Source organism: Onthophagus taurus, chromosome 11 (genome assembly GCF_036711975.1).
Source record: "Onthophagus taurus isolate NC chromosome 11, IU_Otau_3.0, whole genome shotgun sequence".
NCBI classification, from domain to species: domain Eukaryota; kingdom Metazoa; phylum Arthropoda; class Insecta; order Coleoptera; family Scarabaeidae; genus Onthophagus; species Onthophagus taurus.
The window spans coordinates 31,067,479-31,084,246 of record NC_091976.1 but is presented as its reverse complement, the minus strand read 5'-3'; the positions used below and the strand labels follow the sequence as shown (position 1 = coordinate 31,084,246).

General features: G+C 34.4%; 1 protein-coding gene across 3 annotated transcripts in view; it reads right to left on the bottom strand.

The window, feature by feature from the left end:
• The window catches only part of LOC111423481 (harmonin), a 33,685-nt gene that overhangs the window by 4,008 nt on the left and 12,909 nt on the right, over positions 1-16,768 (bottom strand). For all 3 annotated transcript variants that reach the window (XM_023056707.2, XM_023056709.2, XM_023056708.2), the window contains exons 2-9: positions 15,733-15,998; positions 15,292-15,400; positions 7,858-7,882; positions 7,665-7,802; positions 7,465-7,609; positions 6,818-7,405; positions 3,145-3,333; positions 1,878-2,015 (exon numbers count right to left, since the gene is read on the bottom strand). In XM_023056707.2, the coding sequence (XP_022912475.2) occupies positions 1,878-2,015; positions 3,145-3,333; positions 6,818-7,405; positions 7,465-7,609; positions 7,665-7,802; positions 7,858-7,882; positions 15,292-15,400; positions 15,733-15,996 (1,596 nt within the window). In that variant the 5' untranslated portion in view covers positions 15,997-15,998. The remainder of the gene's footprint in view (positions 1-1,877; positions 2,016-3,144; positions 3,334-6,817; positions 7,406-7,464; positions 7,610-7,664; positions 7,803-7,857; positions 7,883-15,291; positions 15,401-15,732; positions 15,999-16,768) is intronic.

Here is a 16,768-nt window from a genome sequence, read left to right as displayed (position 1 = left end):
CAAGGTTGGCCATGGCAATTAAAAAAAACAAATTGAAAAACATTTTTATGGATTGAAACCCGTTTAAGGGAAAATGGGACGTTTAAGACGAAATTTACTAACAACGGTAACGTAAGATCAGTCCGAACACCCGAACTAGAAGAAGATATTCTAGACTACGTAGAAGAAAATACTACAGCTAGTACTTTGGATATGGCGAGGCATTTTTTAACTTCAAAAACAACTGTTTGGAGTGTTCTTCACGAGCAACAGCTTTATCCATTTCATTGTTACAAAGTTCAGAAAGTTCGACTGGCTGATTACCCACTGCGACTGCAATATTGCCAAATAATGCAGCACAAAATCCAAATTGATGATCAGTTTTAAGAAAAAGTGCTTTTTACAGATGAATCCAGTTTTTCTAAAGATGGAATCATCAATTTGAGAAATTTACATAGTTGGGTGGACGAAAATCCAAGATTTAAGAAAACTTGGAAATCACAATGGAGATTTTCTCTTAACGTTTGGGCTGGCATTGTGGGCGATGTAATAATTGAACCCGTTTTCTTGCCATCAAGGCTGGATGGACATACATACAGGCGACATTTAGAGGAATTAGATGATTTTTTAGATGTCGTTCCTTTAAACACAAGGCAAGCAATGTGGTATATGCATGATGGTGCTCCTGCGCATAGCACACAGGCTGTCCAAAAATTTCTGAGGGAACGTTTTCCGGGACGGTGGATTGGACAAGGAGTAGATTCGCTGATAAGTTGGCCCCCCCCGATCGCCGGATCTTACACCTGTAGATTTTTATTTATGGGGACGTGCATTGATGCCGGCGGGAGTGTTTTTGAACATCTGCTTTAGTATTTTTTTGTTCTTTTTTATTTATTACTATTTGTTTATAATTTTATTGTTCTTGTTAATATTTTTGTTATGTTCTTGTTTGTTGTTACCGTGAAAATTAAATTTATTGTTTTGAAAATTACATTCTTTTATTCAACTAAAATAAACTAACACTGGATTTAACTAAGTCTGCACTTAGAAATTTATGCAAATAATGGTTATTAGCTCAGTTCGTTTTTCAATTGTCATCGCCAACTCAGATCTTGCGGAATATGTTTCCTTTTTTTGTTTGTTACGATTGAAATCAATGCTTAACATTTTCGCGTATAACTCGAAAACGGTCAATGTTATCAAAATTTTCAAAGAGTACAAAAATAAATGTAGGGTTACGAGTGAACAAAAAAGTTCTGAGCAAACAAACTTTAGGGACTCCCTGTATAGCATGGTTGCCGCCGCCCGATCAAAGTCAAAATCGGTTCAATGATTTTGCTTGATATTTATTTACCCTGTACCAAATTTCAACGCTCTAGCATAAACGGTATTGAAAATATTTAGAAAAATGTGTTAAAATTTCTGAACTTTGATGGCCCATATCTTGGCCATTTGAAGACTTTTATAATAATTTTTTTTCACGAATCGTCATCATTGTTGCTCTAGTATATGAGGTTAATTTTATGCCCCGAGTACACCCTGTATATATATATAATTTATATATATTTTGTATATATACATATATATAATTTATATATATTTTGTATATATATATATATATAATTTATATATATTTTGTATATATATATATATATATAATTTATATATATTTTGTATATATATATATATAATTTATATATATTTTGTATATATATATATAATTTATATATATTTTGTATATATATATATATAATTTATATATATTTTGTATATATATATATATAATTTATATATATTTTGTATATATATATATATAATTTATATATATTTTGTATATATATATATATATATATATATAATTTATATATATTTTGTGTATAATATATATATTAACTTACAGGAGGTGGTGGAGGTGCAAAATTTCCATTTGATGGTTTATCTAACGATGTCAACGACTTTTTTTGTACGGTTTCTGATTGATTTTGTATCGGAAGTTGTTCAGTAACACCATTACTATAATCTTTAACGTTACGGTTCTGTAAAGAAAATTCTCGGTTACGCACAAACGAAATTGTTATTTAATGTAGCGATTTTTTTTATTACATAATAAACAATTTTTAAATTTTCGGTTACTACCTGTAGAACGAAATCGTTTTGGCATTGAAACTTTATGATAAACAGGTTGAAAATAAACAAGTATTAGAGACTGTTTGTTTTCCTAATATGTATATAATCATAATTTTTACTTACTTCGTACGTTTGAATAGTCACTAAAGGTTTCGTACTTTTCTTTTGCATCGTCACTATTTATTTATTAAATTGATTTAGTGTGAATTAATGGCGAAATTGATTCAAAGAAAAAAACACGATACTAGGAATAAAAATTATTAAAGTGAACGCAGCAACCGTGCGTCTCGAAATAAATGAACAACCTGATAACAAGCGCCGACCGGTGGACGTGACGCGCTGCAATTGTTTCCCAACGCGAGAGAGAGACGTTTAATTAAATAGCTCCGGGACCCGGAGCCGTGCGATTCTCCAACGATTGTTTTATTTTTTTTTGTGTTTGCAATAGATTCGCTTTTCCTCGAAAACTCGTTTCGCAATTATCGGTCGTTCCCTTTGCTGCGCATCGTTAGCGTGATTTTCCGCACCTAAAACCGTACACGATTGCATTACGTATGCTTTCTCTAAGCCAATTAGAATAAGAAAATATCTTCAGCACGCCCATTATTCTTCGCGTAATCAAATTAGAACCAACCGTAATATGTTAAGTTTTAGCGGGAAATTTTTATAATTCAAATCTTATCTTAATTAATTGATGTAAGTCATTAATTTAGTCTCAATCACTCCAACTGATAAAATCTAAAATTTAGTTCGATTACATTTTTTACTTATTGTTAGATTACAACAATTTCCTGTTTATAGATGATTATATAAAAACTAGGAATGCAATAAAGTTAATTACTGTTATTATCATTAATGCCAAAACAATCTATCTCATAATATATCATTGTATGTGATTGTATTTTGGTTTTGCAAGAGATAGAAAGTGAGTAAAAACGTATTTGCGGAATAAAATAGGACCCATTATTTTTCGATTTATTGACGAATTAAGTGAAAGTTGTCTCAATTCTAATTTTCTACAATAAGCGTCAAACTTACCGTAATAGTTTCTTCATTAATATCTGGTTTCTCCTCGCAAATCGATTTGAACATCTTCTTATGAGCTTTCTTGAATTCGTCCATTAATTGAGAGTGTTGCTGTTGTTTGTCAGAGTTAACACCTTTAAGGATCTTTTTTATTTGCAGTTGGTCATCTATTGAAGGTTTCTCCGGGACTGGTTTTATTCTCTTAAAAAGAAATTGTTATTTATTAATAATATTTATTGGAACTATATTAGGAAAAGCGACCTCAGCTTCAAAAAATTACAAATCCTCGGAATAACTCCGTTTTTGTATTTACAGGTGTCTCCGAAATGCGTGTACAACGGAACACCACAGATTCCTTGGCTCAAAATAGGTCAAGTTAAGTTAAGTTATCTATATCCAAAGTTGCTTCGTTTCGCTGCTAGAGGACTTCAAAGTAAGCAAAATAAATTCTTTTATTTTTTATAATTCGAAAACGCGTAAATCAATTTAAACCATTTTTCAGAAGTGAGTTCTTAGGTTCAATTAACATCTTTCTATGGTGTCCGATAGAATTTCAGAAACACAGAAATGTTAGAAAAGTCAGTGTTACAAATTATTACAATTTTTGAATAGCCCATACTTCTTGAAAGTACGCGTCCGCATAGTCGAAGTGAGGAAATATAAGTGAGTAGCAAAGATTACGACGGACCACCGGAGGAAGAGAGCAGCGAAGTCTTTTTAAAGAGTGGAAGCAAGCATAAACTTTTCTGCAAACATGTTGAATTTGCGGTTTCCAAGGCAGTGCAGAATCCAAAAGAACTCCAAGATTTTTAACTGTGTCAGAAAACCATATGACATATCCATCCAGCATCAGATCACTGCAGGTAGATGGATTAATCTTACCAAGTAATTGACGAGTTGCAAACACAATAGCTTGCGTTTTAACTGAGTTCAACTTAAGTCCGTATCTCCGAGATCAGTTCAAAACCTTAGATAGATCGTTATTAAGTCGCACAATAGCTTCCGGAAATTTAGTAACAGTTGTAGTAGTATATATCTGGAGGTCGTTAGCATACAAATTGGAAAATTGGAAGGCAGGTAGCTGACTATGTGTAAGTATGCCGTCTGGACAGGATGTAATAATAAGATGAAGAAGAGAATGTGAGGTAGGAAGATGATGATTAGGCAGAGAGGGTAAGATAGATAAGTTTAAGGAAGAAGTAACGAACTGAAGTTTCTCACCACGAGTATCATTTCTCAACAGACAAGTATTAAAATCCCCCATTAACAGGATAGTCCCATAGATAAGTGAATGCCTTTCCAAACTCTTCTCCAACTGATCAAAATACATAGTTTATAGAAGGAGGGCAGTAAAAAACACTGAGTAATAGTTTATTATAATCAGTTTTCAGCCGTACAAGCAAAAACTCCGCATTTGGCAACGTAACATGCAAAGTAATTTAAGTAAGATTTTAATTACGTAAGTGGATAAGCCAGAAAAACGGCATTTTTAAATATTTGCAAGCCTTGTTTACGTCATTGCAATACAAATCCTCATCGTAGTTGGCACTACGTTAAGAAGCAACTTTGGCCTATTTTGAGAAAAGGAATCTGTGGTACTCCATTGTACACACATTTTCGAGACACCCTGCGACCTCGGCTTATTTAGATAGGACATTCTTAATATCTGTTAAGTTTTTTGTGTCAATATAAGATCGATGTAGCACCTTAACCATAAGCAACCTCAGTTTAAATAAGCTATACAACCTCGGAAATACTCCGTTTTGGTATTTATACAGCAAAGAACCAGCGCCTCGGCCGCAAGCGACCTCGTCTTAAGTGAGTAAGAATCGTTCAAAACTTTAGGTTCTGCATAAATATAGTATTGATGTAACATCACAGCCATACGTGTCCTCAGCTAAAATAACCTACAACTCCTCGGAAACGTTTTGTTTTTGTATCCATACAGACTCGATGTAGCGCCTCGGCCGCAAGCGACCTCGGCTTAAGTAAGTAAAAATTTTTTAATAACTATTCCGTTTTTATGTCAATAGAATATCGATGTAGCACCATAGTGATAAGCAACCTCAGTTTAAATAAGCTATACAACCTCGGAAACACTCCGTTTTAGTGTCTATACAGCAAGAAAGTAGCGCCTCGGCCACAAACCACCTCGGCTTGAGGAAGTAGGAAATCTGTGAAACCTGTTTAGTTTTTGTGTCAATACAACATCGATGTAGCACCATAGTCATAAGCAACCTCAATTTAAATAAGCTACACAACCTCGGAAATACTCCGTTTTGGTATTTATACAGCAAAGAACCAGCGCCTCGGCCGCAAGCGACCTCGGCTTAAGTGAGTAAGAATCGTGCAAAACTTTAGTTTCTGCATAAATATAATATTGAAGTAACACCTCAGCTTAAATAATCTACAAATCCTCGGAAACGTTTTGTTTTTGTATCCATACAGACTCGATGTAGCGCCTCGGCCGCAAGCGACCTCGGCTTAAGTAAGTAAAAAATTTTTAATAACTATTCCGTTTTTATGTCAATAGAATATCGATGTAGCACCATAGTGATAAGCAACCTCAGTTTAAATAAGCTATACAACCTCGGAAACACTCCGTTTTAGTGTCCATACAGCAAGAAAGTAGCGCCTCGACCACAAACGACCTCGGCTTGAGGAAGTAAGAAATCTGTGAAACCTGTTTAGTTTTTGTGTCAATACAACATCGATGTAACGCCATAGTCATAAGCAACCTTAGTTTAAATAAGGTACAGAACCTCGGAAATACTCCGTTTTGGTATTTATACAGCAAAGAACCAGCGCCTCGGCCGCAAGCGACCTCGGCTTAAGTGAGTAAGAATCGTTCAAAACTTTAGTTTCTGCATAAATATAGTGTTGATGTAATACCTCAGCTTAAATAACCTACAAATCCTTGGAAACGCTTTGTTTTTGTATCCATCCAGACTCGATGTAGCGCCTCGGCCGCAAGCGACCTCGGCTTAAGTAAATAAGAAATTTTTAATAACTATTCCGTTTTTATGTCAATAGAATATCGATGTAGCACCATAGTGATAAGCAACCTCAGTTTAAATAAGCTATACAACCTCGGAAATACTCCGTTTTAGTGTCTATACAGCAAGAAACTAGCGCCTCGGCCGCAAGCGACCTCGGCTTAAATCAGTAAGAATCGTTCAAAACTTTAGTTTCTGCATAAATATAGTATTGATGTAACACCTCAGCTTAAATAACCTACAAATCCTCGGAAACGCTTTGTTTTTGTACCCATACACACTTGATGTAGCGCCTCGACCGCAAGCGACCTCGGCTTAAGTAAGTTACACAACCTCGGAAATACTTCGTTTTAATGTCCATGCAGCGAAGATCTCAGCTTAAATAAGCTACAAATCTTTGGAAACGCTTTGTTTTTGTATCGATACAGAATCAATGTAGCGCCTCGGCCGCAAGTGACCTTGGCTTAAGTCTTTCATAGCTAATTAAAACTAATATTTGTAACCTAGAGTGGTCCAAAATTTATTTCTTATATTATTGATATTCATATGCAAGATTTGGTATGCAAGTCCAAAATAAGGCATAAGGTCGAGCATCTAAAGCAAATGAATTATTAAAAAATAATCACACCTGGAGGATTTTAGGATTGAGACGAAAATGTGGATAAAACTAACTGATTAATAATACTTACTCTAGCTCTTCTCTGAATTTCTTCGCAAATAGCACTTGATAAACTACTAGAAACATCACTACATTTACTAGCAACACTATTAAAGCTGCATATCGAGGGGCTTTTAACCAAAGGAATCTTTTCTTTCTCATCGCTTCTGTGAACTTCGACAACAACAGTTTTGAGTTCGTGTTGTCTCGACACCAAGCAAATATCAGCGATCTTGTTCCCACTGCTTCTTTTCAACGTGTTATCATGATCGTCTTCTTCTCCGTTATTCTTAATTGTTGTTCCATTATCTGTGAGGTTGATGATAGTCGGTTTGAAATTGTAATTTGAAATCGCGTTCTTTTCTTCTCTAATTTCATCGTCCCACTCGATCTTTTCCCATTTTTTATTGTTTTTGAACCTGTCGAGGCGCTCATCTAAATTAATTTCTTCCTTTACAATCGAAAGTCTTTTCGATTCGGACCAAGATGGGCTTTGATCCCCCGTAACTGAACTCGCGGAACTATTATAACCGCTAGATTCGCCTGGGAATAGTTCAGATCCTGCTGATTTTCTTACTAAGAGGTCTAATTGTCGGGCATTTTTCATTATATTTACAGCCTAAAAAATAATGATAAATAATTAATTATATTTTTATGTGTTAAAATTTAAAAGCTTACTTCATTAAAGGAGATATCGGTGAAATCGACGTTATTGCAATAAAGGATTTGATCCCCAGGTCTTAATCCGGCCTCTCTAGCAATCCCGGCTTCTTTTGTGAATTGAATAAAAATTCCTGGTTTCCATTCGGGGCCTTTACAAATTCTAAAATTTTTTTTTGGGGTTAAAATGATTTAAATTAATTAATTAAAGATTTTACCCGCATCCTAATTTTGTTCTGGGCGCAACCATGATGTTAATTCTTACGTCGTGTATTTTTTCGGTTAATTGAGGTGAAGATCTGGTTGATGAGTTATTATCGGAAATAATTTGCCAACTTAAAGGGTCGGTTTTTTTGCTATAAATTAATAAAATCATTATTTTTTTGATGGATTATGTATTTATAAGCTTACTCTTTAATGGGGAGCATTCCAACGGCTGCAAAAAAAATGAGATAGAAATTAATAACTTTTTAATTATATTTATTGGACAAGTTGAAGGAAATATTTAAAATAGTGGAAGATTTGTAACATCCTATGTACATCGCGTGCACTAGATACCTGTGGACGTTGAAATTATCTGAAACGGAATAAATCAACACAGCATCCCATCCATTAGCGATAGAGCTGTTTTGCTCTGTTTATAACAGCGAGGGTATAATCATGTTAACAATTTCTGCTCGTGTGTGTGTATACAATCCGGGCAAATAGGCCGCATATTATCAGTGGTTTATGTAGCATTGACCTGAAAAATTACATGTTGAGGTATGCGTAAATTGCTCATTAATAACTTCTAGTTTAAACCGTGGAAAAGTTCGGTCTACTAATTTTTATCCTTTATTAATTTTTGTCGAAGAAAGAAGAGTTCAAGGTCAACCAGAAGAGTTCAACGGAAAGATCTCGTGATAACAGTTCGGTGGAGATCTCTAAGAATTATTGATTAAAACTGGTTTTCAAATTGGTTGTGACTAACTTCGTTGGTCCAGATGTTGTTTTGATCGACTTAGTTTTTGATTCATTGACTGGCTAATATGTACAGGGTGTCCAAATTTCGATGGGTTTGCAGGGTATCTCAGTTATTATGAAAGATAGAAAGTTGCGGCTTTCGCGAACCTGAGCTACTTTTTTGTGAAACTTACCCTCTTCGTTTTTGATATACAGGGAGTGTTTGAAATTTACAATTTTCAGACACCTCCTGTATCTCAGCTATCCGCAAACTTAGTAAAAAAGTAAAAACGGGTTCTTATAGATTTTTTCACGTAGAATCCAATGGTGCACGTAGAATTTTTCTAGTCATCACGGTTTTTGAGTTATAAACTCAACTCAAATACTGAATACTCAACTTCTAAAATACTTAACTCTTTATAACTCAAAAACCGTGATGACTAGAAAAATTCTACGTGCACCATTGGATTCTAGGTGAAAAAATCTATTAGAACCCGTTTTTACGTTTCCGGATAGACGAGATACAGGAGGTGTCTGAAAATCGTAAATTTTGAAACACCCTGTATATCAAAAACGAAGAGGGCTATGAAAATTTGGTTTGCGCCATTGTAAGTTTCACAAAAAAGTAGCTCAAGTTCGCGAAAGCCGCAACTTTCTATCTTTCATAATAACTGAGATACCCTGCAAACCCATCGAAATTTGGACACCTGTACATTAATTAAAATGCACGCTTTTCCTGTGACATACAGGGTGTCTCAGCGAGACCGGTCATTAGACGTTTCTGGGGTTCTGGCCAAACAAAAAATTTGAGAATGCAGACTTAAGTATTATCAATTACGTTCTCTTCATCTAAAATATTTTCAGATTTCTAGCACTTCCGGTTATACCGGAAGTCGCCACCAACTTTATTTTTTTAAATGGAACACCCTGTATATTTTTACATATTTGGATTTGTCTGTTTTCAAGGTTTATAAATAACTTTACTTTTTGCAATTTAATTCGACCGTTCTCGAGTTATTCGAATTTTTCCAAAAAAATCTGCTCCAGCAGACATTTGTTCAAAAAATCAGAGAACACTCGATTTTTGGGATATCAAATTAGGATTGAGAACATGCTTAAGCAACATGATGGAGTATGTTTTGGTGCCGAGAACTGCAGTCTAGAACGTTTGGTCACTTTACTATGGCACGTTAACTTTTCAAAATTTTTAAGTACCATAACTTCATTTTTTTAAATGGTACCCCCCATATTTTATTTCTTAGTCGTCTTCGGTGGTTCATTCTACATCTTTTATATCCCATATGTCCTATGTCTAACATTAATAGTTTGAGAAATAATTAGGGTTTTTTGAAAAATGCTCACATATCATATCGATATTAACCTAGTGTGCCATGGAAAACAAATGTTTAATGACTTATTGATTAACCAAAACATACTCCATCATGTTGTTTAAGCATGTTCTGAATCCTAAATTGATATCTCAAAAATTGAGTGTTCTATGATTTTTTTAACAAATGTCCGCTGGAGCAGATTTTTCTAGAAAAAATCAAATATCTCGAGAACGGCCGAATCAAATTGCAAAAAGGAAAGTTATTTATAAACCTTCAAAACAGACAAATCCAAATATGTAAAAATATACAGGGTGTTCCATTTAAAAAAGTAAAGTAGGTGGCGACTTCCGGTATAACCGGAAGTGCTAGAAATCTGAAAATATTTTAGATGAAGAGAACGTAATTGATAATACTTAAATCTGCATTCTCAAATTTTTGGTTTGGCCAGAACCCCAGAAACGTCTAATGACCGGTCTCGCTGAGACACCCTGTATATAACTTTTGAAATCGTCTTAGAAAATTGATGAAAAATTTTTTTTTTAATGTTTATAAGTCGAGTAAATCCTGTTCTAAACCTTGTTTGGATGTGCGCTAACTTGCACGTAGGATAAAAATTTCAAGCGAAAAAATTATTGTGATCAAAGCAAAAGTGGAGCACTTCTCTACTCCACAGAAAATTCCGATGGTGTTAGCTTACGATGAAAATTGCTCTGAGGCCCATCGCATTTATGTTCGAAAATTTCCTGGAGAAAGAGCGCCTTATCCTAAAACTTTATATCGAATAGTTACAAAATTTCTGGAATGTGGTAACATGGAGGAAAAAAAACGAACACGTGCAAGATCGGTTACAAATGAACAGAATCAAATAGCTGTTTTAGCAGGTGTAGATGTTAATCCTCATGTAAGTTGCCGTCAATTGTCAAAAGATTCAGGCATTTCGTTACCGAGTGTACATAGGATTTTGAAACTTAATAAGTTTCATCCGTATCATGTCTCTCTACACCAACAAGTGCAATTTTGTACTTGGGCTATGGAAAAATTAAGATTGAATGAACATTTTTTCTTCAATATCCTCGTTGGCTAAGACAAGTTGATCATCAAAAACCTTGGTCAGTTGATGTCTGGTGCGGCATTGTTGGCAATAAAACAATTGGACCTTTTTTTATTGATGGCAGTTTGAATGGCAGAAAGTATCGGAATTTTTTGTTGGAAGACCTTACTCTGGAGCGAAGACTTGCGCTATGGTATCAGTATGATGGATGTCCATCTCATTATGCTCTAGCCGCAAGAGAAGTTTTAGACGAAATCTTTCCTGAAAAATGTATAGGACGTAATGGACCGGTAATTGGCCAGCTAGATCACCCGACTTAACTTCTCCCGATTTCTTTCTTTGGGGTTACCTCAAAGAAAAAGTTTACAACCAGGTTCCAACAACACCAAATGATATGAAAAACCGTATCAGAGCAGCTTGCGAATCAATAACTGAAGAAATGCGAAAATGAGAATTCAGAAATGATTAGAAGTGAATGGTCATCATTTTGAACATTTAATCAATGTTATAAGGTGATTTCAAAAACGAAGAAGAATTTTAGTATTATTTTACGATTAATTAAATCGTTCTTTTATTAATTAAATTTTTTTAATAACATTTTGAAAAATATTGTTTTATATTTGTTTTTGTAGATATCTTCATAAGGTAGAATTTAAGAAAAAAAATTTTTAAGCAAACAATACTTACTTTGTCAAGTTGTTCAAGACGTTGAAAGAAAAAAGTATATGTGCGATTTGAAAAAATTAAAATGACGTCAGAAGAGCCTTTAGACAACCCAGAAAAAAAATCTGCTCATGTATACCCTGTGCCCTCCTTTTCAGCAAAAAAAGTTTACTTGAAACATTTTTCGATTCGAGTTTTGGTTTTCGAGATATAAGCAAAGGTCATTTTAAATGAAACACCTGTATAAAAGCTTACAAATCGAAATAATTGTTTAAAGATGGGTTAAAATCAAGGAGTTAGCATAAAATATTACTATGTTGCATATTTTTATTGCACTAAAACTAGAGATAACACTATACCTAGAACTAGAATCATTTGGGTTTAGCCGTCTTTAGAGACGTGCGGCTAAACCTAAATGATTCTAGTTCTAGGTTAGTTTTACATAGTAACAGTGCTAGTATAAAACATTCGAGTTTAGAAAACTTTCCGAAACTTGCTAGTTCTACGTCTAGTGTTAGTTCTAGTTTTAATTGTTATGCAGCGCTAGATTGTTGTATATTTGTATTGAACTAAAAGTAGAACTAACACTAGACCAACAACTAGAATCATTCGGCTTTAGCCGTCTTATGAGACGCACGGCTGAACCCGAATGTTTCTAGTTGTAGTTCTAATGTTAGTTCTAGTGATAGTACAAGTGTAAAACTAAAATTAACACTATACCTAGAACTAGAATCATTTGGGTTTAGCCGTCTTTAGAGACGTGCGGCTAAACCCAAACGATTCTAGTACTAGGTATAGTGTTAGTTCCACATAGTAACAGTGCAAGTGTAAAACGAGAACTAACACTATACCTAGAACTAGAATCATTTGGGTTTAGCCGTCTTTAGAGACGTGCGGTTAAACCCAAGTGATTCTAGTACTAGGTATAGTGTTAGTTCCACATAGTAACAGTGCAAGTGTAAAACCAAAACTAACACTATATCTAGAACTAGAATCATTTGGGCTTACCCGTCTTTAGAGACGTGTGGCTAAACCCAAACGATTCTAGTACTAGATATAGTGTTAGTTCCACATAGTAACAGTTCAAGTGTAAAACGAGTACTAACACTATACCTAGAACTAGAATCATTTGGGTTTAGCCGTCTTTAGAGACGTGCGGCTAAACCCAAATGATTCTAGTACTAGGTATAGTGTTAGTTCCACATAGTAACAGTGCAAGTGTAAAACGAGAACTAACACTATACCTAGAACTAGAATCATTTGGGTTTAGCCGTCTTTAGAGACGTGCGGCTAAACCCAAACGATTCTAGTACTAGGTATAGTGTTAGTTCTGGTTTTACACTTGCACTGTTACTGTTTAGCATTTAGGTTTAGCCGTCTTTAGAGACGTGCGGCTAAACCCAAATGATTCTAGTACTAGGTATAGTGTTAGTTCTACATAGTAACAAGGCTAGTGTAAAACTAGAACTAACACTATACCTAGAACTAAAGTCATTCCGGTTTAGCCGTGTTAAGACGAAAACTCAGAGTTATCATAAGGACGTCACCTTTTCCAAGCAAAACTTTTCCTTTGCAAAACTACCCAATGTCTGTACTATTAAGCTATGTTGCATTTTGTGTGGGACTGTGCAAGTGCATAGTAGTTTCGTAACTATGGTTACTGCACTCATATATTACCAGTTATATGAAGTTCCCGGTATGTTATTATTAAGAGATGGTTATGAGTAGGGATCGGATTTTATACAAAATGCATCTTCTTTATTTTCTGGACTATTTTTTTCAAAATTGTTTTCTGGCGAATTACATAAAAATAAGGCAAATGGTACAATAAAAAAATTGCATATTTTGTCATTTTACTAGATTTGTTTCTTGTTGCTTAATAATAACTGCGTGATTTTTAAATATGCGAACATACCTTTTAGTTTGCAACGATTTACAGAAACATTCGGGGAATCCCTAGCGCTGTTGAGTTTAAATTTAAGGAAATCTCCAACCATAGTTACTGTGGCTATGTTCAGTGTGAGTGAAGATTAATCTACCAATCTATAACAACAATGCCTAAAGTGATATCGTGTCTTGTGTCCCAATGGATAAAAAGTTATCCCGAACTAAATTTAGATAATGAGGAATTATTTTGTAAAACTTGTGCCAAAGTTGTAAGTATTTTCTTATTAATTATGTCGTAGCGTTTTAGCTAAAGATTTAAGTTAAAAATTAGAGTTTTCAGAGGAGTTGCCAATGGTTTGTTCCGAAATTGTATTTCTCATAGACTTTTACACCAGGAGTTAAAAAAATGGAAAACTGTTAAATTAAAACTAAATAAAACTTCTTGGAATATGTTTTTACATATATATCTAGACAATCGACAATGAAAAATACGAATCTGCTTTATAGTCTCAGAGTTAAATTTTCATCTGTTAGAGTATCTATGACTAACTTTTTAATTATTGTGATAGAAAAAATTTCGAATTTTGTTGTACTTTTACTGGTTTATTTATATTTTTGTTGTCTAACTAGTTTCGGCAAAAAGCCATCATCAGAGACAAAAGTCAATGAATTTTACAGGAAATTAACATCGAAAACATAAAGCGGTGAACAAATTAAAATTATGGTCACAAAATTTACTTAAAGTAAACGTAAAATTTTTTTACAAAATCTTTAAAGAGTGTGTTAATAATCTTTAAAGTGTTACATCGTAACATTTGCCACAAAAGATGTCCATGCGGAGTTAAATCTTTAAAGATTTTGTAAAAAAATTTTACGTTTATTTTAAGTAAATTTTGTGACCATAATTTTAATTTGTTCACCGCTTTATGTTTTCGATGTTAATTTCCTGTAAAATTCATTGACTTTTGTCTCTGATGATGGCTTTTTGCCGAAACTAGTTAGACAACAAAAATATAAATAAACCAGTAAAAGTACAACAAAATTCGAAATTTTTTCTACCACGTTAAACAAACTGGTATAACGGATATTAACTTCAATTTCAACCTAATTTTTAATTATTCTTTTTTAAGATAACGTGTGAGAGGAAGAAAATAAATAGAACAACATGTGAAAAGTGCAAAACATATACAAAAATGTGATAGAAATAGATTGATGTTTGCATATTTCCACATATTTTTGCATATTTTGAATAAAAAGCTTGCATATTTCCTATAATTTGACTGCATAAAAATCCGAGCTCTAATTATGAGGCATTATGATGTTATGACTCATTTGTATCCAATATTATCATTTCGTATATGTTATATAATGTACTATATGAAGTTCATAGCCTTTAACTGGTAGTATTTTGTCTTTTGACCGAAACACCTAGTCTTCTGATTGCAGTATTTAGCTTTCTGCCAGCAATATGTAGTATTTTGAATTTTGTAAAATAGTGGAAGATTTGTAACATCCTATGTATACATCGCGTTCATTAGATAAAAAAAAATTACATGTTGATTACTAATTTTTATCCTTTATTAATTTTTGTCGAAGAAAGAAGAGTTCAAGGTCAACCGGGCAACGGAAAGATCTCGCAAAAACAATTTCGCTCTTTCTTTAGCTGTCTGCGCTGCTCAAGCGTGTAGATATCGCGCAATTATAGCCCATAATGGATTTCCTGCCTTAGGTCAGATAACAGTTCGGCGGAAATCTCTAAGAATTATTGATTAAAACTGGTTTGTGAATAACTTCGTTGGTCCAGATGTTGTTTTGATCGAATTTAGTTTTCAAACTAATGCACATTGCTGCACCTGTTTTCTTCAACAAGCACGCCGGTCTTCACTTTGAAAGTGAAGGTTGCGGATCGTTTGGCCTCTCGCACGATTACTCACTCACACAATTACTTAAATGCAAGTCGAGAATACTTACTTCGAACTTTCATCGTTAGGTGTGTATGGTTCGAGATTAATTGGACCACTTCTTTATGGACGGCGTCCTCGATTGCAAAACCATTTACCCTTATGATTTGATCTCCAACCTAAAACACACAATTATTATATAATTTTTATTAACAAAAAAAAAATAATTAATCCATTCAATCGTTCAGAAGCAAATACCAGAGGAGGTATTGTAATACAATTGAGCAACTCATGGCACGTTCCAACACAAAAGGCCGTCCCAACTTTCGATTTCTTTGGAGGTCCACGAACGGAAATGCGATTTGTATAAAGTTGTTATCTCTCCCGTTACGTCATTTATTCGCTTTAGCAACAGATTGCTAAATGCCGCTAACCCGGTGATTAATTAAAAGCCTCGTTTCATCGTATTCAATTAGTTGCTATTTCACACTTGGCCAATTTTAGTATTTACCTTTAATCCCTGCCTGTTAGCTTCCGATCCATTTTCAACTTGAGATACGAAAAATCCCGTTCCATGTTCTCGTCCTCCTCTAATACTAAAACCCAAAGTTGGGCCATGTCTGCAAGTAAATCCCGGAGGAGGAAGAGATCCATGACTAGGTCTAATCAATCTAACAGTTCTCATTCGCGGGGTTCTACTCATCATGCTCTCGGATATTGTATCGGAGCTGAAGGTGGATGGCGCATATTGCGAGTTGTAGTCGACCATCATCATGTCTGCAAAACAAACCAAAATTAGCACACAAAACCTATCGGAAACGCCTTGAACTTAATGAACAACAATTCATAAGAAAGTACCGCCCGATTTCCAATGGCAATGATTAATTTATATCGCCAAGAAAACACAATGCAAACGCGCCTACACTCTATCCCTGGTAATTTTAAAACGAGACGTATTAAATTTGCTTAATCGAGAGCCTTTGTTCGTCTTTCAAACAATGATCCCCATTAATTTGAACTGGTGATGTGCACCCGTTGCGTAAAATTTGCCGTGAGAAGTGATTTCACTCTCTCGACCTAGCATCGTTTAGCGGATTCTTGAATAGGTGGCCTGAGATTTGCTAGAAAAGTGAAAATAACGTGATTGGGTGTGCTTGATTCTTACGAACTTTCAGTATCCAAGTATTTTTTTAATATAATAATTAACTTATTATAACGCACGTGTCATTGCATTAAAAAAAAACGAGTATACAGCATTGGCAAGGTCTTTATACCACAACCACTTCCGTTCGTGCGTTTCGAGGATGTTGTGTGAAAGAAATGCCCTCAAGGTTAACAAAAGTAGGCCCCGACCGTGTTGTCGGTCCAGAGAAAGTGCACGCATATTTTAGAAACTACCCAAGTCAACTACGTTGTGTCTGATGCTTGTTTTATTGAGAAAATGCACATCGAATTGTCAGTATGTTGGTGGTCTTTAAAAAATAATAATCAAAAAAAAAGTAGGTTAATGAGTTATTCACCCGCATGATTGGAAAATTATAATAAAT